The following is a 24,852-nucleotide window of genomic DNA, read 5'->3' on the forward strand; positions in this document are numbered from 1 at the left end:
GTACGAATTCACGTGCACGTGTCGGGATTTTCGCACACACTCGTGTTTTCATTGCGCAACCGAGGCCATACGAGAGGTTTCAAAGTTAGCGACTTGGTGTGGCTTTGCGCCCCCGCTCTCGCATCCCTCCGCCGATATTTGCTACCCTCGCGCACCTGCCGCGCTATCCGTTTTAATTTGAAGTCATTTAATCAATGCGTCCAGGCAGCATTGAATCAAAACGTCCGACCGAGCCCGGTATCCCGTGTGCGTCAAACATTTCCACCACCATCACCGCCACCACCACTTTCTCCTCCACCTCTTTACATCGGTACGCTGCTACTATGCTATGTATCGCCCATCTCTTGTACCTCTCACCCCCTTAGCACTCTACAGTTGCATATCCCCGCACTTCGCGCAATGAATTAATCAGGCAGAGTGATGAGGGATGCGCCACACCGCGTTTGTGTATATGTACAGTATACATACCGATGTCTGTGACGAAGCGCGGCGTAATTCCGTCGCCTCGATTTACTGTAACAAAAGAGACGTAAAACAGGAAGGCTAAATGCGCGGAGATATACATCGCTATATCGATAATTACGCGAATCGCGTATGAGGATCGAGAGAACGGTGTATCAATTATTAAAAGCGGAGTGACTCGTCACGATTCCACTTGCTCGATTAAGATTAATGCGATAAAATGTTAAAGGTTAATGGGAAAAGATGAAATTTTTCTGGGAAAATAATAGTAGTAGCTTACTCTCTGTTTTAAAATATATTCACTTAAGAATACAAATATACATATATAAGATATAAGAAAATAATGTAAGATAAAATATAAGATAAAAATTTTAAAAACATGTACACAAAATATATATATGAGAATATATATGAAATATAGAAAATGTAGGAAAAATAACCGAAAATAAAACAAAAAATAATAAGAAGAGAAAAAAATAAAAGCATAGAAATAATCTAAAAATAATATAATAATAAAAAAAAATATATATATATATATATAAGAAACAAAAGAAATATATGATATCGTCAAATGTAGTAAAAATATAAAAGCTAACAGAATAATACAAAAGAAAGATGGAGACCGAATTTAACAGTAAGCTGATAACGTAGTTTAAATAGTACTTGTATTACTAAAATTTTATTAATTAACCTGGAAATCTCACGAGAGTTAAAGAAAAATTATTTTAAAAGTTAAAAACGTAAATAGATTATCAATTTCCCTGTTACATAAAGTTACGTGAAATACAATCCGGGAAAAAGTTTATATATTTTAAGATTTATGTATATACGCTTTGTGTAACAAGATGAGACTACGCTACATCGCCAAGAGTCAATTGTGCTTCATCGAGCATGGAATCCGAATTGATTGTGAGATCGGAGTGTCGAGAAGGAGCGAAACGAGATTATATTATACTATGTAGTTCAACGTGCTCTGTCATAAACGATAAGAACAATTTCCGTAGCTTTCTGATATGTTTATCTAATTTTACTCTGTTCACGAATGAGCTAGAAACAGAAATTAATTCGAGATATTTGTATATTATAGACCATTAATAATCCTTAAAAAAATTATAATATTTAAAAAAATTGTATTTTGCTTTGCAACGATACAGCTGTAAAGATTTTTTCGACACGTTATAGAAATTTGTCATATTATTTGCTCTCTTGCGAGACATACTTGCAGCACTCAGTAAAATGGTGCTTTGTCCAAAACTCGATAATTTTCAACGTTATTATTAAACAGTGACATTAAGTGGATTATTGCATCGGGTTATTATATAATGAAGTATCAAGTGGCGCGCTGTTTACGCGTCGAAATTTCATATTATAATGACAATCACGATGGAGAGAGAGAGAGAGCACGTTACACAGATAAAATGGGAAATAGCGTGCGCGCGGGACTATAGCATCGCGTAAGTGGAATAACGTGTCGATAATTTAATCGAAAGCTCGTTCGGCTCCGAGACCGCTTCGCGTTCCCGGCCGACCGCATCTCACGAACGTACTTTTGTGCGCGCGTCTCGCGTCTGCGAGAAACCCATCTACTTCGCAAACTATGCCTATTAATATCTTGGGCATGGATCTCATTGACCGCACGGGTCAGAGGAAAGAGGTAAGGTGGGTAGACAGAGGAAGGGTTGGCGATCAAGCGTGAAGCGTCGATAGTCGGTGCGGAGTTGGCAAAGAGTAAGCCGTAAACGAGAGATAGGCAGGCAGGAGCCGGATGCAAATAGGGGGAGATTGGACGAAGGAAGAGAGGGAGGGAGGGGGGGAGGGAGGAGATAGTAAGAGTAAGTGATCGAAGCCGGAGAACGGCCGAAGAACGGAAAGAGAAATGGAGAACGAACCGAGAGATGCAGCGGGGACGGAGAGAGAGGCGCGTGCGACGCAAGATGACAGAACGCGAGACTCGTCTCTCGTCGGATCATACAGCCTTTCGGTTCAGTCGTGTAATGAAGCTCGGTGCGCACCGGGTTCGGTCCCGGCCATCCCCGGTGCCGCGGCAGCCCCCATAGTCACCGCCGCCTCCTCCTGGGTCACCCCGTAATGCATCCCCGTTCGATCAATATTGCTTACGCGGCATCGATGCACGCGCTCCGTTCTATGGGTATCGTTCGACCTGCGAGACGGACGAACGAACGGACGGACGGACGGGCGGTCGGTCGGTCGGTTGATCGGTTTCGTTCTCTCGACTTTCTGGAAACCACCATACCATTTTCCTCCCTTCTAGTTACTCCTCGGAGAAATTCCGATACTTCGATACATACGCGTTTCCGTATAAACGCGCATCTCCCTCCTTCTCTTGACTTCAAATGGAGACATTAATAAGTCATAACGAGTCGTTCTCGAAACGACGCTCGCTTCTCGATACGTGCCATTTCTGGATAATCGGAATCGAGAAAGTATAATGTGTGTATATGTACCATATATGTACGATGCTCTCAAAATAAGTTATTAAAAAAAAACAAAAAAAAAAAAGGATCTCATTGACCGCATTAAAAATGATTACTAATTGACATTAAGGTATGGTCGCGTATTTAGAAAGCCAATGTCGGTCATGTGTGAACTAATTATTAAACGTTATATTTACACGTTGACCGATTTCAAGAAGAGCGTGTACTATAACTTATCATACTTATTATGCGAGTACCGTGCTCGAAAAGCGGACGCAATTCCGAGATCACGGCAAAAGTCGGGAGATAAATCGATGAAGGGCGCCGGGAGGCGCTTAGGACGGCTCTCTCGAGATGACTTTTTCTCGTTCCGACCTGGAAGGTTACTTAACCCCGTGTCCAGAGTAACTTACCTAACCCGGGGCAACGTAAACTCGCGCGAGGGATCGTGAGCGGCGTGTGCGAACCGGTTATGGTCGAGGAATCTGTTTCTGCTCCCACGCGTCCGTGGTGCCTCTCTCCTTTCCCTCCCGTCCCTCATCCCGTCCCACGAGATGCACGAGATGTATCCTCTCGTCATCGCTCGCCATTCTCCTCCTCCTCCGCGCACACGCCGCCGATCCGACTGCCCCGGGATCAGAAATTATTGCTCCGTTCCACGGACGTGCATTGACCGGCGTGTGAGTGCAAGTAGGATGCGATCGAGCGTGACCCTTAACGCGAACTAGTCGTCCGTGATCCCCTCCGACGTTAAACGCGATGCTCGCGTAGAGGAGACACGCACGATTTTGTGCTCGCGCGCGTCCGTGTGCGTGGGCGCACGCACGGAACTATGCGAATCGGGGTGTAGCGAGCGATGCGTTTCGTTTCGGTCATCCGTGTTCTGATTCGGGAACGTCATTACGGGTCGCGGCGTGTTTGCACGAGAGCGATTTCGATCCTGGGAATTTTCAGAGAAACGAGCAACCCGTATTATTCGTACGTGTGCGCGTACGCTAGTTTTTCGTCGGTTTTCTGCCGAAAAAACTTTTCGCCGCCGGGCGAGATCGCGTTAATGGACAAGTTTCGTCACACGAATCGTCGAATCGTCGAGAGTCGTTATCGCTGCATTACCACGTAATTACGAATTTTCTTCGTGCCAACATCGTTCCCTGCATTTCTGTGCCAAATAACGATGCTTTCTATTTAAAATATATTGCGAGCTGTTTCAACCAACTTTGGACGATTAACTTGCAACTTGTATTTTTTTATTCCGAGTGCATTCGTGTGTACACGGTAATCGCGCTATAAAAAACAAAAAAGTCAAAAAGTCTATAAGAAATATACAGAATCTGCGGAAACAGAAATGTATTATTTAATGCAATTGAAATTGATGTTTGTTGAACGAAATTTAAAATATGAATATTTTACTTTAAAATTGTGTAATATGAAAAAAAAAATCTCTTTAAAAAAATTCCTGAAAGATAGAAAACTTTAGCCTTGATTTTTACATTTTACCTTATTTTTTTATATACATACATCGCAGATGCACACATACACATTTAAGCGCAGACGTTACGATGAAACGCTCTGTATATAAAAAAATATGCGTCGATTTATCCATGGCTTGCGTATTTTAAATGGCGTTAGAATCCATCGTTTGCAGCAGAGAAAGAGAAAGAGGAAGAGGAAGAGAGAGAAAGAGAGGGAGACAGACAAATGGAGCATTTTTCCAGACCAGCGTATAGGTATGTTCGCTCTTTTATCTATCGGGACTTAATTGCCGCGAGGATTGCGGTACGAAAAGAAATTGATTAGCCGTCCAACGTACATAGTTCGTCGTTCGAGGTGTAATACGTGACTTGGCGAACGGTTCGAGTGAGGCAGCCGGTAGCACTGGTGCGGCTTCTCGTTCGACGGCTCAGGAGATTGCGCCATTACGTTTCCCGGACAATCAGTGCGAGACAAATGAGAGGAATACTGATGCGAGAGGAAAAGAGAGAGAGAGAGAAGATGGGAACGAACAAACGTCCCAAAGGGACCGTGCCAGGAACGCGGACAGAGACCGGGTGCTGGAAAAAAAGTTGGAAATGGTGCGCCGCGGCGCCGCCATTTGCATTCGGACAAGGAGGATAAAGAAATAAATTAGACGAGCGCCCAAGTGACTTTCAATTGGGGATGTACCGAGTTTTTCCTCCCCCACCTATCTCTCTCTCTCTCTCTCTCTCTCCGCGACAGAACTTTCGTTGACGCGGTACGGAAAAGAAGAGACATGTATCCTCAAAAGAGGACTTCTGCTAATTGCATCCTGTCTAACGTCGCTCGTTAGCTGGCATCCGCTGCGGCGGGACTAGAAAGTTCGCGGCTTCGTTTCGCGGGAGAGGGAGACGGACAGATACTCGGTCGGATAGTTAGCGACAGGTAGGATGAGGGTGGGAGGGAGGAAGGGAGGGAAGAGAAGCGTACGGCCGAGTATATAGGCGAGCCTCCGACGACGGGGGCTGGGGAAAAGTTACTTGAAAGTGGTACTTATCGACGTTGGTGGTACCCGCGTAAAGAGACATACCTAATCAAAAACTCGTCGGAGAAACCGTGGCTCCTCGACGCTGACTCTCTCAAACTTCTTCCTCCTCTCCAAATAACCACGTACGTAGGATGAACATTATTTACGTTTCCCGCGATCGCGTCGACGACGGCGGCAGCGAGTTATGAAACATTTAGTATCTCTAATCCTCGAGAACTCGTACAGAGATACGCTTTATGATGGCGCGTCTTTATTAATATACATGCGCATATCGCTATATTTGAAGCACCGAGAGGCTTCGAATATTTGATTGAAATTACATTTCCGCCGCAATATTGCACGCCCGCGTTTCTTGTGTAAGCCGCTTGTTCGGCTTATACATGTTAATGGAGAAAATGATATATGAATTCGAGGGCTAATCTTTCCCCCTCCGCGCCGCGCACTTTTCCATTAACAGTCTCATAATATAATATGTTGGAACACGTCGGTGCATTATCGATGTGATGTTACCGTAACTCGAATTTCGCACGTGTGATCGATCGTTCCTCGCTGCTCGAACGGTATGCGAGCTTCCCCTCGCGTGCGATGTAAGATCGTGAAAGGCTTTCGAAAGACCGAGGGGTTGATTCATTAATGGAGTTCTGATTCTCCTTTCACAGGAAGCACCGTTCGCCGCCGCCGCCATCAAACGAAATCTCCACGTGCAACTTTCTCGTCCACAATTAATGCTCTTTTGTGCTCCGGCGTCGAGGACGATGATTTTGCTCCTCGCAGCGAAACGTCCGTCAGCTTTTCGGCTGATGTTCGACTTTGATCGAATTTTAAGCCGTGCGCGGCATTCCGGGGCCATTGACGTCTCTCTCTCTCTCTCTCTCTCTCTCTCCCTTTTCGATAAAGTTAGGTTTATATCCGGCGTGGTCTCTACGGGGCTCGGAATCACGCCAACCGTCGTCGGCCTCCGTTCGTCGTGTGACGGCTCGTTGCGCGCACGGCATCGCCATCGTCATCGACCGATCCGAAAAAGGAACGTCGACGGAGCCCGGCGTGGCGTGCGCCGCTCCGGCACGCGAGCCGACCGACGAAAATTCCACCCTTCTCTTTTTCGACGATCTCGACTCTACGAGACGACGACGCGGCTGCTTTCTTGCCGTGTATGTGCGTGCACGCGCGCGTCGCGGAAACCACCACCTATCGGCTGCGTGGCTGGGATTACTTTAGCCGCTTGACAAAATGCCTCGTCCTATCAAGAGAAATCTCGGACCCTACCCTCCGCGACGGCATAGCGAGGGTCGCTGACCACGCCGCTGCCACGTCCCTTCGTTACGTGCCCGAGTGGACCCCTTCCTGACCCCCTTCACCCTTTCCGACAACGGCGTTTCGGCTAAATTGTCAGGCATCGGAGTCCGACGATCGAAGGGGTGACGCTCATCGACGGATGATTTTGCTAATACGCGCCGACTCGAGAGACTGGTTGCTTGTATTTTCACAATTATTATCTTAATTTTTATTTATCTCGAAATCTATCGATTATTCTAGATATAAATTGTACTGTATAAATAAATTTTGTAAAAAGATAATATGCGTGAAGATTATTTGTTTCTATCTTATTTAACATTTTCAAAAAGCTGGTAAAAATTACTGTTACTATTTTAACAAAGTGAGAGATGAGGTCCGCTTATGAGGATTCTGAAGGACTCGATTCTAATTTTCTAAGATACACGAAGGGTGATCTATAATTTATTATCTCGCGACGATATAAATACAGCTCTCTTTTTATTAAAAACAGAGTACTATAAGAATTATAAATTATTTTCAAACTTGTAGGACCCTTCATATAATACTTTGAAATAGCACACAGTACGTTTTATTACGTCGCAACTTATGAGCAACATTAACGAGCCCCAGGAAATTATAAAATAGCTAGAAACGCTGTTTTCACGAGGTTCCGACGACTACTTGAAGAAGTAATTTCTTTTGCCGGGGACTTTGCTGATACCCTCGAGAGCGACCCGGAGACTCGAGAGAGGTCCAAGAGGAGGTCTAAGAGGAGGTCTAATTCCAAATCAATTTCTGCGCGATGAATATTACAGCGGGACCGAGGAAATAAATAAAGGATCAACCAGACTACCGGAGGGCGCGCGGCTATCCTTGTTCACCCCCGCGTCCGCCCTTCCTCGCGGTCCGTGTTCCATGGAATGCCGGGACGTGCACGCGATAAATCGAAGCCCTTAATCACGGCTGAAGGGTCAACCAGCCCCACCGACGAGTCGTAACGTCGAAGTTTCACGTGGATTGAAAACAGTCCGCACGCGCCTCCTCCCTTTTATATTTAGTAGCAACGTCCAACGTGCTGTTAATTTATCCGACTATTGCGACCTATTGTTCTATGCTACACGACCTGCGATATAAATCCCCAGACTCGTCGATATTTCATCGGAATTGTGCTATTTCCATCGCACTTATGGTTTATTTATACTGCAATTCGCAGCAAACGATGAGACTAAACGGTTCCATACGTGTCAAATATATATATCTAAAAAAATAAGAGTTGAAAACTTGCGAAATACATAGAATTGTATGATTGATGAACCGAGTTCTTAATCGTGTAAATATTTCATGTAAAACAATCCACTTTGTGTGTATTTACATTTGAAGAATATTTAAGAGAAAAACCATATATTGTTTTTTCCAATATTACATAAAATATCCAAATTTTTCTCAAGTGTTCAAATATCCTTTAATGTAAGATAAGAAAAGAGCACTTTTTTTCGTAGGTGTCAAGCAAATTTACTTTCAGGTATAGATATATTTTATATCTAAAAATTCAAGTGTCCATTTTTTAGTTTGTAAAATATTAAAATACTAATTATAATTAATTATTATTTTTCGCACGTGTCAGGATGTATTTTTAAATTATTTTAAATATTGTTGCATTCTCCATATTGTTGCGCATTCTCTATCTCTGTCAATGATATTACGAGATCGTACGATTCACCCATAATGCATCAGAAAACAATTCGAGAGTTCGCGGTAATTAATCGTCGTCGGGGGAGGCGGTGGAAGAAGAGATATATAGGAAACGGGCACGTAGAGGACGCAGAAGAATCGTCGCCGTTCGGAGCGTGTATGCAAATGAGCGGTAGATGCTTCGCGATGCTTTCGTACGTATAAAACATAGCGGGTTGCGTGCGCGCCCGTTGCTTTCGGATCGATGTCCAAACTGGCGAATTTGCATTTTTAGCGAATTTACAATTTCATTAGGCCTAAGTCCCGGGGGCCTTCGTCGGGCTCCTTAAAGTAGCCCTTGGAGAGTAACCGGAATTATGCTTATCTTGGCGCGCGCTTTTGTTGCTCGTGTCATCTGGATTAAGGGAAGACCGAGATTTCCGATAAGTTAGAAGATTTTTTTCTAGCGTGAAGCATCGAGCCGTCGGATCGAGAGAATAGAACGATAAACGCAGGTAGTCGGAAGCGGCTTTATTTTCGCTTCTTAGACAGCGTGATAAATGTCCCGGCGTTTTAATCCTTTTGTAGCGGAGAAGATTCATTCACAGGATTAGACTTCGTAATTTTAATCTCGGAGTTCTCTTCGTTAAATGTAATCATATTGATACATCTCGTCCTTTCGACGGGGGGCAATTCTTTCACGTCTATCTTTATTACATCAGGAAACATTAACGTGACATGAGAAACATTTCAGTAAATTGTTAAACGCGAGGTGGAAGAATAACTGGAATATAGGTTAAAAAAAGTAATTGAAAACTCAATGATTCAGAAATGCATACAATTTCCTTTCAAGTTCAATTTGATATAAAGTTTCTTGTTTTTCCTACTCGCTTGCGTCGGATAGTAGTTTGATCGCATTTCTAAGAACTACGGACGATTAAACGTGCTTCGGGATCGATGAAACGTCAGTCTTGACCGGTCTTGAAATCGCAACGGCACTTGCAGAAGTCGCGCTTGGGTTCACCGTGAATCTCTAGATAAATGTCTCAAGCACTGCTTCGGAACGTCTGATTTCTCTCGACCTGTACCCTTTCTAGATCCGGACAGACGTTCGAGGTAGAAAAGTTTCGCGTTCCAGTTTCGTCTTATCTTCCTTCGTCTCTAGTTTCTTATCTCCTTCCTCTGTTCGTTCGCGTAAAAAAGAAACGGCTGGGAGAAGGATGCGGAGAGAGAGAGAGAGAGAAATTTCTCGGGCGTCGAAACGAGAAGGCGAGAGTCGCCTTTTTTTTCCCTCCCCGGTCCGTCCTACCCGACTCGGGAGCGCGGGAAAAGCGTCCCGGCGAGGGGAAAACGATGCAACAGACCCCGACAAGCGGGTCAAAGAGGATCGCTGAAAAGAGCCCGGCTTAATCTAGTAATGTGATCCCCCAAGGAAAGTTGGAAAAATCGCTACGCGAGAGACTAACTTCCCATTCTCCCCTGTTCGCGCGAGGGGAATGAAGAACTCGAGCCGCGAGATCCTCCCTTCCCTTTTCTTTACTCGGAAAAACAAAATCTCGAGAAAGTGAGATTCGTGTTGTCGCGGCCAGCGAGAGGAAGTTGCGAAATTCCTCTTCTCTTTACCGGCCATATCGGACGCGCGTTGTGCATTTTCTCGTTGCTTATTCTTATTTTCCTCGCGCGCGCGCACACGCGAATCCTGATAAATAGCGGCTGTTACATACGAAATTGGTACCGTGCGAGATAACGATCCTTCGTGACCGCGCGCTACGCGAAGGGCACTAATTACTTTTTCATTATCCGATAAGCGGCCGAGCAACCAGCTCGCTCGTTTAGATCGCTCTTTAGAGCTGCGAGCGCGTTATGACACGACAATTGAATACATATTGAATGAACGCGATAGCGACCTACATTAAAATTAGATCCGATTATAATCTTTAACGCAAAAGCTCCGTCCATTCCACTACATATAAAATATAAATAGGCGATTATTATAATATGTTCACACATTTATGAATCTTTTAATAAATCATAGGACGATATTTCTGATGAAAATAGCTCCTACTTAATTACTCATAAATGTTCTTTTCTGTACTGCAGAAATACTTAATGATTTTTAATAATAATATAATATATTAAAATAAAGTCTTCGATTCTCGCATACAGACACACCAGTTCGGTGGAGCATCACGAATATCATATCTCCTAAGCAGAATGATAATTAGACGGAATGTATCATTTGCTTATCGTATATATGTGCTGACAATAAGAAGTAATATATTTTTGTCCGAATATTCGGATAGATTGACACTGTTAGCGTTCTCATGAAGATATTAAACGGGCGTTCCATCGAGGTGCGTTATTTCAATCACATGCATACACATGCTTGCAGATGCACAGAGAGAAGCGCTTTCTAATAGCAAGTATGACCGGCAAGCTATCCCCGGGAGTTTTTCTCTTAGCTGTTTAAACAATGACTTTATCTTGAAAGACATTGTAGTAAAACGTTGTATGCGCTATTTCGTAATTCTCTGAGGGATAAGCGAGACTTCCTTATAGACTGATAGGCTAATGCTTTCCGTAAAATGTTATTCTACCTCTGCTATCGGAAGCTACCTGAAAGCACTTAAGCATTGTTAACCTACTTTCATAAGTAGCTTCCCCCGAGGTCGACGATCATCTTTGTTGTAAACTTGGCAATAACGTCACGCAAACATTTGCAAAAACTTTTCAGCAATACATTCTCCACGTACTGCCCAAGATATGAGAATTTTTCTTTAATTTTCTTTTTATATAAACTTCAAGCGATTGCACGCCGTTAAAATTAAATATCTCTAAATTTTCTTTTTCAATTTGTGTGTTTGACCTTATTAATAATCGGCCTCGTATCAACGAGATCTACTTTAGTAAATGTTATAATTATCTCTTTTTAGAGCAGCGTCAAAAGTAATTATTTTCTAATTAATGTAAAAAATATATACAAATATGAAGAGAAGAATTGTTGTGACGAGAATTTTAATTGGCACCGAGTTTACATGCAGATACAAAAATAATATGTCGTAGTCACATATCATATGGAGAAATCGACGCGGAGATCTCTCTCGACAATAGGCGCGATTAAAGTCGACCGCGAGCACTGAAAGAAAGCAGAAAGCTTTGGCGGATCCTCGGAGCCTCGAAAGCTTTCGCCTATAGCGAATGGTGTGTGCGGTGAGTTACTTTTTCCCCCCGGTATCTGTCCGCGACGGATAAAGTCTCTTCTCATTTCGCGAGAAGCCCATTCACCCATCCCCGAGCCGTCTTCTTTTCGTCTTCTCGGCTCTCCCCTTTACTCTTTATCTATCCGTCTTCCGACGAGCTTCGCTCCCGCCTCAAGTCACTCTAGCTAGCTCCCCAATCGCGGCCTGCCTCTCTCTCTGTCCCCTACCATCTTTCTCGTTCGTTTTTCTTCTTTCTCTCTGAATTTTCTTCGATGTTTTGCCCGCCGCACGAGAAACTAGCTCTGTCTGCCGAAACGAATTCCACGTTTCTACTGATTCCCTTATTGCGGACGGCCTAGACGGCCGGGTAAACAGACGGCAAAAGGTGTCCTCTCTTTCATCCTCTCGTTCTTTGCATCGAAAATCCCAATATAAAAAAGTCAATCTTGTAGTAGGGCGTATCTATTTTCCGAAAGGTCTCAACACACAGATTAGACTTTAAAAATATATTTTTTCAAATGATAGTTTTGTATATATGAAACGAGATAAATAAATAAATTATAATTAAGCATAAGGAAGTATTATACTATATAATTTTGTTCTCCATCTCCTAATTAAGCGAGTTATATCAATACGTAATAATTTATGGGTATGTAATATTAATAAGTATATCAATGTTTTGTAATAAAGTATTTATAATTATATATAATTAATATCGTAATTTTGATATACGACAATTCAGTTTTCGTGTATTATATAGCAATCTTTCTAGATAATTTTACTTACTCCGAATGTTTACAGAGTCTTAAATAAGTGAGTTGTTCGTTTAGCGTCTTTATTCATTACTGCTGAAACTCTTGACGGTTTGATATCTAATGCAATCGCATCCGTGACAAGATTCGTAATCAGATTCGCAGATCAATACGCTAACGCTAAGAATATTTTTCAACTGTCAGTATTTAATTGTTTAATTGATTTACAAAATCGTACTGCGATGCTAAAATTATTTTTGAAATTATCTCCATTTATCTCGAGAAAGCATAATAACCAATATTATTTGCACCAAGTTTGCATGACTAAAATTCTCGCCATGTCACAATGCGATAAATTTAACGTTATATGCTCGTTTATATCAATGCTAATTTTTCTTCTCTACACTACAGTGTATAAAAAATCTTGGAAAAAAATAACAAACCTCAAATTTTTATCAATAAATTCAAAGAGTGATGCCGCCAGCGAGCCTTGATCTCACCCGCAATCGTGCAATGAAAAGAGACTGCCCCCTTGCCAGATATCATAACGCGGGTGCTATCGCGGTATTACGTTAGTTAGTGTATCGCCGCTACCTAGAGACGCGAGTTTGGAGATCGTTATCGCCCCTTGGCGTAAAAGGGTGTGCGTTCAAGCGAGTCCGGAGGCCTTATCGGTGGCGTTTGATCAATCCCCGTGGAAAAAAATTGCAGGTTGTTAACGCGCGTCCGATACGTTTACATTATGAGATAGCGGGAAGGAGAAGCGGAGGAGAAGAAAAATGGCAGAGGGGGAGGGGAGAGAGAGGGGAAATCGGTGGTTGATAGCACAGGCTTAAAAATCGAGCAACGAGTATCGCGTTGGGGTTTTCGACACCCCCCTCCCTTTGCATTAACTGTTCGCGACCTGCAATCCCCGTTATTTTGCGGTTAGCCCCCTTCCCAACGATAAGTGCGTGTAGATGTTTGCTCGTTATCCTCCTCTCCTTCTTCTCCTCCCTTCTCCCCTCTTTCCCCGATCTCGCCTCAGCCCTTTACGGCGCCCTTTCTGCACTTGGTTGCGAGAAATTTACGATCGTACGTCGTGGGACAGCGATAGCGCCTCTGCGCTACCCTGCGATAAAAAGTTTCCTGGGAATTGCGACAGAAACCGGGGTTGACGTGTAGGAAGCGGTGGTCGCAGCATTTCTCGGGTACTTCGCTTAACGGAAGACGAGCAATCGAATTATAAAGCATTCTGTCTATTCAACGAATTAGGATACGATTCCTCTGATAGATGTAACAGATAAAGTTCTTTTGATGTAAAAAATATACTGATAATGATAATTATAAATTTAAATAATAATACTATTATATTACTATTTTTATTGTCACTATAGATAATACAATAATGTTCGAGTGTAAATGGAATAAAATGGATTATTTTTTTTATTAATCCTTATTATTTTTGAGCTAATGTAAAAGATTTCAAGAATCTCTTTCTCTATCTCTCTCTCTTTCTCTTTTCCACCGCAATATTATATTTAAGACAATAATACGCTTGCGATAAGCACATTTTAGGCAAGAGTAAGGATCCTAACAAGAGTAGGGATCCCGTATTAATTACGCTTGGCAATTAAATTGTCATAGGAACGTCGAATTGGAGATCTTTCTAATTAAAATGCTAATACGCGTGAGGGTAAATTCACGTAGGCATTATGGAAAATGCTGAAAACGTCGAGGAAGCGGCGGGAAACCTACCCCAACGTCGACACGAATTAAACAATCCCCCAATTCCACTTAAAATTCCATGGTGGTCCGCCAAAAAGGCCAGCCAGGCAACACGTTTACGAGAGCGGAAGAGAGCCGAAGTACTTAATTACCATCCCCGAAGTTATAAAATCCGTCGTAAAATCCGAATAACAGCGTCCAGTTTCTCAACTTTATCTAAATCCGTACGAAGCAAATTCTCATCGCGTATGAAAGAGAAACAGAGAAAAAGAGAGAGAAAGAGATAGTTTTGCCATTTTTTTTTCTTGTTTAATTATAGATCGCACATCGTAGAAAAAAGAGCCGCGCATCGAAAATGATCGTTACGTTCCAGCGCTTGTTTGCATTTAACATTTTATCGCCATATAGTGTTTTCCCATTAATATTAAATGTACAGACGCACGTTTCGACGTAAATATATGCTCGTAGAATCCGAAAATAGATATATTTCACGTTAATCGAATACTCGGTCTCTAAACGTAACATATTCGATTACACGTTACATCGTGTATCTCATCGTAGGATCGCACGTATCGTAATAACGTCGGATCAATTCATCGATTCTCATACGCGGCACGCAATACTGTATGTCGCGTATGTACGACAGCCGGACGGACACGAGCCGGACACGACCCATATTAAGTTAGCCCCCCTACCAACGCCAAATTAAATCAAATATATCAAATAATTTAGTGCTAATTATGTGCTAATTAGTTGCCGTAGTCCGAATTTTGTTGCTCAAACCGTTTAGCAGGAATTTACATTCAAAGTGGGGGGTGCTAGCTTGACATTAAGCCAGCGCCCCCCCCATAGTGAAAAAAATATATATAAAGCTCGAATCAAAAAATAAAATACACTAGAATTTGTTGCTATTTTGTTGCTCTAAAATAACATAAAAATATTTTTAAAAAAGTATATTATTTAATTAATACCACTATATACTCAGTCTCGCCGCGCCGTACCATTCACTTGCGCGAAGTAAAAGTAAATAAAAAAATGTATCGCTCGCATGTATTTGGTACTGAAATAATCTGTGGACAATATACTGTCGAAATATATGAGAAACTGAATTTGTTGCTCGTCTTAAAGTATTAAAAATCGATACTTTGTCGCCGCGGACCCTATACGACGCGCTATTATATTATATAAACTAACTAAAAGAATTTGTTGCTCGCATGTTTTTGGTATTAAAATAATCTGTGGACAATATACTATCGAAATATATAAGAAACTGAATTTGTTGCTCCTCTTGCTTTTTTAAGAATGACGCGTTAAAGATATATGTTAAGATTACAGAGTGATCAGAGTTAAATAAAATGTAATCGCATTAATGATGATTTCGAATGCTAATAAAATAGTAAAATTAATGCGCTCAACGATTATAATTATGAAATCATTAATAATCATCAAGGATGAATAATAGAAATAATCAAGGCAAAGATAATATGGTCAGTTTTAATTCTAAATATTTATATGATTATCAGATTATAAATAATTAATCAAAAACAACTCGATTTTTCAATACCATCGTTTCCGTAAATTAAAAAATAAATTGACATGCATATTGTTAATTTTGTTAATGCACATGTTTGATAATTTTCATTCTCTAAAAATGACGCGTTAAGGATGTTAAGATTACAGAGTGATCAGAGTTAAATAAAATGTAATCGTATTAATGATGATTTCGAATGCTAATAAAATAGTAAAGGTAATGCGCTCAACGATTATAATTATGAAATCATCAGTAATCATCAATGACGAATAATAGAAATAATCAAGGCAAAGATAATATGGTCAGTTATAATTCTAAATATTTATACATGAGCTATAAATCATTAATAAAAAAAAAACCCGATTTTTCAATACTATTGTTTCCATAAACTAAAAATTATATTGACAATTTTAAATGTTTAATAATAAATTCTACTGACCGACCGATGCATCGCCCTTGCATGTCTCACTTCTTTCTGCATCTGGTCATCGCGAGATCCCTTCCGTTTCCGGTTGCTCCCTTCGCTTCAAATTGAGACGAGACAGTCTATCAATTTGTCCACTCATGCATAATCACTATTCTCATAATCACTATTTCACTCGTAGTCCAAAATCCGCCATATGCAATGACGCGGTAAAATTATTTCCATGCCGATTATAAACGTGAAAGAACATATAATCGCGTATTAATAAATGGACGGAGACGATTTTCCGTGATTCTAATCGACATTCCCGATACTCACGACATCCACTTTATACACGGGATAAACTTGTGATGGATAAAAAAAGGCGAGAAATACGGAAAGAATATTTCAATCTCGCACGCTAATGCAATACGACGGTTACTGTAACGGTTACGGAAAATTTAGGCAGGTTGAGTAGTAGTAGATGGGGAGGTGGGGGGACGCGTCGTCGAATATCCGTTCCAGGAAAAGGAGCGAGCGCGTCTCTTCCAAGAAATAAACCGTACGCGAAGAATCCTGCGCGAGATAAATCAAACTAGCTCGAGCGACGCTCTTTTGCGATCTCGATTTATGAAATTGTGAATATAACTCTGAAAAAAGGATTACATTTGAAAACAATATTAAAGAATATTAAAGCAGAAACGTGTCGAACGCGACGCGCTTATATTTTCAACGCAATATTATTATATACGACAGCGAGTAAATTATTTCAGCGCCTAAAAATATGTTAAATAATGTATTCATCGATCGTTGTATCGTATTATAAAGTCGATATATCAAAACTACAAATTACTCTCGATTCGGATATTTCGAATATTCGTTCGGATGCGAAATTCATTTTCGATAGATAAAAGATGCGTGGGAAAAATCTTGTCGTTTGCCAGTATATATATATCGAAAGATGCCTTAATCACGATTACACGGTTAATATATTACACTCGGATAATCGCCTGTTATTCGATACAAGACCCTCCCGACACTCGTTCGTACGCGGATCTCACTTTCGACGGATAAAAAGACGCGAGAAACACGGAGCGCGACCGTAATTCGTCTTGAGACTCGCGCTTGTGGGAAGGGACTGACACGATTACGGAAAATTTAGGCTGGACGGGTGGTACGTGAGGAGAGGGGAGGACCGCGTCGCCGAACGTCTCGGTACAGAAGCGTTCAAAAAAGTTGGTCGTAAACATTCAGATATAAACAAAGAAGCGCGGCTCGAGAGAAAGAGAGAGAGAGAGCTTATATTACAAAATCTCGATCAATTTTCATGGCGAAACGATAATACAACGAGAATAATCGTTGAATAGAATGTGTAAGATTCGAGGAGGAATATATCTGAAAAGCAGCTCACACACCACATATGAACATTCCTAATAAAATATTCTTATTTAAGAGAAAAAAAAAATGTGTTCGGTTAGTCGACAGTTAGTTGACTAATTTTACACGTCAGGTTTAATAATATTCATGGTTGTAAAATTGACCAATCACGGTCATTCGATTCTTGATTGGTGATTGGTTAGTTTTAAAACTATGGATGTTACTGAAATCCAATTAAGGGTGACATGTCAACGTTAATCAATGTCTCTGAAATGCCGCGAGAAACCACGAGTACCAACAGCTAAATGACCCATATTAAGTTAGCCCCCCCACCAACGCCAAATTAAGTCAAATACATAAAATAATTTAGTGCTAATTATGTGCTAATTAGTTGCCGTAGTCCGAATTTTGTTGCTCAAACCGTTTAGCAGGAATTTACATTCAAAGTGGGGGGTGCTAGCTTGACATTAAGCCAGCCCCCCCCCCCCCCTAGTGAAAAAAATATATAGAATGCTCGAATCAAAAAATAAAATACACTAGAATTTGTTGCTATTTTGTTGCTCTAAAATAACATAAAAATATTTAAAAAAAAGTATATTATTTAATTAATACCACTATATACTCAGTTTCGCCGCGCCGTACCATTCACTTGCGCGAAGTAAAAGTAAATAAAAAAATGTATCGCTCGCATGTATTTGGTACTAAAATAATCTGTGGACAATATACTGTCGAAATATATGAGAAACTGAATTTGTTGCTCGTCTTAAAGTATTAAAAATCGATACTTTGTCGGCGCGGACCCTATACGACGCGCTATTATATTATATAAACTAACTAAAAGAATTTGTTGCTCGCATGTTTTTGGTATTAAAATAATCTGTGGACAATATACTATCGAAATATATAAGAAACTGAATTTGTTGCTCCTCTTGCTTTTTTAAGAATGACGCGTTAAAGATATATGTTAAGATTACAGAGTGATCAGAGTTAAATAAAATGTAATCGCATTAATGATGATTTCGAATGCTAATAAAATAGTAAAATTAATGCGCTCAACGATTATAATTATGAAATCATTAATAATCATCAATGATGAATAATAGAAATAATCAAGGCAAAGATAATATGGTCAGTTTTAATTCTAAATATTTATATGATTATCAGATTATAAATAATTAATCAAAAACAACTCGATTTTTCAATACCATCGTTTCCGTAAATTAAAAAATAAATTGACATGCATATTGTTAATTTTGTTAATGCACATGTTTGATAATTTTCATTCTCTAAAAATGACGCGTTAAGGATGTTAAGATTACAGAGTGATCAGAGTTAAATAAAATGTAATCGTATTAATAATGATTTCGAATGCTAATAAAATAGTAAAATTAATGCGCTCAACGATTATAATTATGAAATCATCAGTAATCATCAATGACGAATAATAGAAATAATCAAGGCAAAAATAATATGGTCAGTTTTAATTCTAAATATTTATATGATTAATTTTGTTAATGCACATGTTTGATAATTTTCATTCTCTAAAAATGACGCGTTAAGGATGTTAAGATTACAGAGTGATCAGAGTTAAATAAAATGTAATCGTATTAATAATGATTTCGAATGCTAATAAAATAGTAAAATTAATGCGCTCAACGATTATAATTATGAAATCATCAGTAATCATCAATGACGAATAATAGAAATAATCAAGGCAAAAATAATATGGTCAGTTTTAATTCTAAATATTTATATGATTAATTTTGTTAATGCACATGTTTGATAATTTTCATTCTCTAAAAATGACGCGTTAAGGATGTTAAGATTACAGAGTGATCAGAGTTAAATAAAATGTAATCGTATTAATAATGATTTCGAATGCTAATAAAATAGTAAAATTAATGCGCTCAACGATTATAATTATGAAATCATCAGTAATCATCAATGACGAATAATAGAAATAATCAAGGCAAAAATAATATGGTCAGTTTTAATTCTAAATATTTATATGATTAATTTTGTTAATGCACATGTTTGATAATTTTCATTCTCTAAAAATGACGCGTTAAGGATGTTAAGATTACAGAGTGATCAGAGTTAAATAAAATGTAATCGTATTAATAATGATTTCGAATGCTAATAAAATAGTAAAATTAATGCGCTCAACGATTATAATTATGAAATCATCAGTAATCATCAATGACGAATAATAGAAATAATCAAGGCAAAAATAATATGGTCAGTTTTAATTCTAAATATTTATATGATTAATTTTGTTAATGCACATGTTTGATAATTTTCATTCTCTAAAAATGACGCGTTAAGGATGTTAAGATTACAGAGTGATCAGAGTTAAATAAAATGTAATCGTATTAATAATGATTTCGAATGCTAATAAAATAGTAAAATTAATGCGCTCAACGATTATAATTATGAAATCATCAGTAATCATCAATGACGAATAATAGAAATAATCAAAGGCAAAAATAATATGGTCAGTTTTAATTCTAAATATTTATATGATTAATTTTGTTAATGCACATGTTTGATAATTTTCATTCTCTAAAAATGACGCGTTAAGGATGTTAAGATTACAGAGTGATCAGAGTTAAATAAAATGTAATCGTATTAATGATGATTTCGAATGCTAATAAAATAGTAAAGGTAATGCGCTCAACGATTATAATTATGAAATCATCAGTAATCATCAATGACGAATAATAGAAATAATCAAAGGCAAAGATAATATGGTCAGTTATAATTCTAAATATTTATACATGAGCTATAAATCATTAATAAAAAAAAAAAAAAACCCGATTTTTCAATACTATTGTTTCCATAAACTAAAAATTATATTGACAATTTTAAATGTTTAATAATAAATTCTACTGACCGACCGATGCACCGCCCTTGCATGTCTCACTTCTTTCTGCATCTGGTCATCGCGAGATCCCTTCCGTTTCCGGTTGCTCCCTTCGCTTCAAATTGAGACGAGACAGTCTATCAATTTGTCCACTCATGCATAATCACTATTCTCATAATCACTATTTCACTCGTAGTCCAAAATCCGCCATATGCAATGACGCGGTAAAATTATTTCCATGCCGATTATAAACGTGAAAGAACATATAATCGCGTATTAATAAATGGACGGAGACGATTTTCCGTGATTCTAATCGACATTCCCGATACTCACGACATCCACTTTATACACGGGATAAACTTGTGATGGATAAAAAAAGGCGAGAAATACGGAAAGAATATTTCAATCTCGCACGCTAATGCAATACGACGGTTACTGTAACGGTTACGGAAAATTTAGGCAGGTTGAGTAGTAGTAGATGGGGAGGGGGGGTCGCGTCGTCGAATATCCGTTCCAGGAAAAGGAGCGAGCGCGTCTCTTCCAAGAAATAAACCGTACGCGAAGAATCCTGCGCGAGATAAATCAAACTAGCTCGAGCGACGCTCTTTTGCGATCTCGATTTATGAAATTGTGAATATAACTCTGAAAAAAGGATTACATTTGAAAACAATATTAAAGAATATTAAAGCAGAAACGTGTAGAACGCGACGCGCTTATATTTTCAACGCAATATTATTATATACGACAGCGAGTAAATTATTTCAGCGCCTAAAAATATGTTAAATAATGTATTCATCGATCGTTGTATCGTATTATAAAATCGATATATCAAAACTACAAATTACTCTCGATTCGGATATTTCGAATATTCGTTCGGATGCGAAATTCATTTTCGATAGATAAAAGATGCGTGGGAAAAATCTTGTCGTTTGCGAGTATATATATATCGAAAGATGCCTTAATCACGATTACACGGGTTAATATATTACACTCGGATAATCGCCTGTTATTCGATACAAGACCCCCCCGACACTCGTTCGTACGCGGATCTCACTTTCGACGGATAAAAAGACGCGAGAAACACGGAGCGCGACCGTAATTCGTCTTGAGACTCGCGCTTGTGTGAAGAGACTGACACGATTACGGAAAATTTAGGCTGGACGGGTAGGCGAGGAGAGGGGAGGACCGCGTCGCCGAACGTCTCGGTACAGAAGCGTTCAAAAAACATTTGGTCGTAAACATTCAGATATAAACAAAGAAGCGCGGCTCGAGAGAAAGAGAGAGAGAGAGAGCTTATACAAAATCTCGATCAATTTTCATGGCGAAACGATAATACAACGAGAATAATCGTTGAATAGAATGTGTAAGATTCGAGGAGGAATATATCTGAAAAGCAGCTCACACACCACATATGAACATTCCTAATAAAATATTCTTATTTAAGAGAGAAAAAAAATGTGTTCGGTTAGTCGACAGTTAGTCGACTAATTTTACACGTCAGGTTTAATAATATTCATGGTTGTAAAATTGACCAATCACGGTCATTCGATTCTTGATTGGTGATTGGTTAGTTTTAAAACTATGGATGTTACTGAAATCCAATTAAGGGTGACGTGTCAACGTTAATCGATGTCTCTGAAATGCCGCGAGAAACCACGAGTACCAACAGCTAAATGAGAAATTTTACAATTGGTGAAGCTTCGCGTCGCGTTTTTCACACGTTTCGTATTTCAATATACTTAAATATTCTTTTAAAATATATGATTCTTCTTCGATTATATGTATAATTTCGCCAGAAAATAATCGCGAGATTGCAAAAGTATCGCTCGAGCTTCGTTATCTTATCCTTGTTCGTATCGCGAAGGTTTTTTGGCGCACGATTTTTTTCTCGCAAAAAACTCGCTCGCTCCTGTTCTTGGAAGAGATATTCGACGACATTCCCCTCCCCTCCCCCCACCTATCCGTCCAGCCTAAATTTTCCGTAACGCTCTTCACACAAGCGCGATTATCGAGACGTATTATTTGTTGCTATTTTGTTGCTCTAAAATAACATAAAAATATTAAAAAGAAAGTATATTATTTAATTAATACCACTATATACTCAGTCTCGCCGCGCCGTACCATTCACTTGCGCGAAGTAAAAGTAAATAAAAAAATGTATCGCTCGCATGTATTTGGTACTAAAATAATCTGTGGACGATGTACTATCGAAATATATAAGAAACTGAATTTGTTGCTCGTCTTAAAGTATTAAAAATCGATACTTTGTCGCCGCGAACCCTATACGACGCGCTCTTATATTATATAAATTAACTAAAAGAATTTGTTGCTCTCATGTTTTTGGTACTAAAATAATCTGTGGACAATATACTATCGAAATATATAAGAAACTGAATTTGTTGCTCGTCTTAAAGTATTAAAAATCGATACTTTGTCGCCGCGGACCCTATACGACGCGCTCTTATATTATATAAATTAACTAAAAGAATTTGTTGCTCGCATGTTTTTGGTACTAAAATAATCTGTGGACGATGTACTATCGAAATATATAAGAATCTATAAAAAAGAAGGAACGCGAGATAGTCGTGCGCGACGCGGATCCGATGTCAAAACAAAACGTGCCTTTATCTACTTTCAGACGATACAAAGCGCTGCCGAACATTTCGGCACGATGACATGAAAAGGCTTCTCTTTTCAAGAAACATATATATTACATATTGGCGTAAGACACTGCTATGTCTTTTTATATATATACATATATGCAAAACTGTTTGAAATTAACAAAAATAAAATTTCGAGATATAGAACGATAAAAGATAATCATATGTATTCTGTAAAGAGCAACAAATTCAGACTTTTATATATCTCGATAATATATTGTCCACAGATTATTTTAATACCAAAAACATGCGAGCAACAAATTCTTTTAGTTAATTTATATAATATAAGAGCGCGTCGTATAGGGTCCGCGACGACAAAGTATCGATTTTTAATACTTTAAGACGAGCAACAAATTCAGTTTCTTATATATTTCGATAGTACATCGTCCACAGATTATTTTAATACCAAAAACATGCGAGCAACAAATTCTTTTAGTTAATTTATATATTAAGAAAGCGCGTGATATAGGGTCCGCGGCGACAAAGTATCGATTTTTAATACTTTAAGACGAGCAACAAATTCAGTTTCTTATATATTTCGATAGTACATCGTCCACAGATTATTTTAATACCAAAAACATGCGAGCAACAAATTCTTTTAGTTAATTTATATAATATAAGAGCGCGTCGTATAGGGTCCGCGGCGACAAAGTATCGATTTTTAATACTTTAAGACGAGCAACAAATTCAGTTTCTCATATATTTCGACAGTATATTGTCCACAGATTATTTTAGTACCAAATACATGCGAGCGATACATTTTTTTATTTACTTTTACTTCGCGCAAGTGAATGGTACGGCGCGGCGAGACTGAGTATATAGTGGTATTAATTAAATTATATATACTTTTTTAAAAATATTTTTATGTTATTTTAGAGCAACAAAATAGCAACAAATTCTAGTGTATTTTATTTTTTGATTCGAGTATTCTATATATTTTTTTCACTATGGGGGGGGGGCTGGCTTAATGTCAAGCTAGCACCCCCCACTTTGAATGTAAATTCCTGCTAAACGGTTTGAGCAACAAAATTCGGACTACGGCAACTAATTAGCACATAATTAGCACTAAATTATTTGATGTATTTGATTTAATTTGGCGTTGGTGGGGGGGCTAACTTAATATGGGTCCGGACACGAGTATATATATCGGGGCGATATTCACCAGCGATGTCTGAACTGAATTCAGCGAACGCGTATATATCGTGAGACGGGGAGAGGTCAAGGTAGTCGCCGGCTTATATCACGAGGAATGAATATTCGTAGCCGGATGTGAGCCCCAGGAGTCGGCGCGCGTGTCTACGCCACATTCGTCAGGAGGAAGGGAAAGGCGGATGCAAGGCGAATTCTAACGGGGCCCGCCGTCTAATATACTCATCCAACCCCCGATCCACGCCGGTCAGAAGTCCAGATAGGATCTCAGGTACACTAGTTATGCCACACTTCGAAAGAGAGACAATAGCGATAGCCGTGTGATAAATTTGCGACTCGTTCCACGGAGTCTCGTACGAGCTATTCCTTGACACTCTTGGTTTCCTCCCTCGAGCCTCTCACCCTGCGCTGCCCCCTCGCTTCTCGTTCCAGCTATGGATTCCGCGCAAGCAAACGTGATTTATGACACTTTTTTTTCCGTTATCGCGCGAAAAGATCCAGTTTGCCGATCGCATCGTTAGATCGAGAGTCGGTGTCATTCCACGAACGCATCGTCAGATGGAATATAGAAAGGAGAGGAGAGAGGGGAGGGGAGGGGGGAGAGTGGTCGCGTGTTCTCGGCGCATCTCCGATGTTGGCATTTACATTGTTCTATGTCGTTAATAGCAGATTTACACGGCTTACGCGAATCCGGTACTAGCTTAATTGCGGCGGCTGTTTTGCGAGAGCTTTAGGGAATATTTAGCAGAAGCCGCCGTAATAACGTAACCATGTTACGTTTAATTGATTTATTTAGCTTAGTCAACTCGAGTTGTTCAGCAGCAGGCAATTAACGTAGTCTGCATCGTTTCGCACAATATTCGT

At 39.5% G+C, this 24,852-nt stretch overlaps 1 protein-coding gene across 4 annotated transcripts in view; it reads right to left on the reverse strand.

Moving 5' to 3' along the window:
* The window catches only part of Ten-m (teneurin transmembrane protein Ten-m), a 525,552-nt gene that overhangs the window by 127,069 nt on the left and 373,631 nt on the right, over nt 1-24,852 (reverse strand). For 2 of the 4 annotated variants that reach the window (XM_070305177.1, XM_070305179.1), the window contains one exon: nt 469-513. The exons of the other annotated variants lie outside the window; for them this stretch is intronic. In XM_070305177.1, the coding sequence (XP_070161278.1) occupies nt 469-513 (45 nt within the window). The remainder of the gene's footprint in view (nt 1-468; nt 514-24,852) is intronic. 4 annotated transcript variants of the gene reach the window in all.

Source organism: Polyergus mexicanus, unplaced genomic scaffold (genome assembly GCF_030449975.1).
Source record: "Polyergus mexicanus isolate NDT 795.1 unplaced genomic scaffold, iyPolMexi1.0 SCAF_12, whole genome shotgun sequence".
NCBI lineage: Eukaryota > Metazoa > Arthropoda > Insecta > Hymenoptera > Formicidae > Polyergus > Polyergus mexicanus.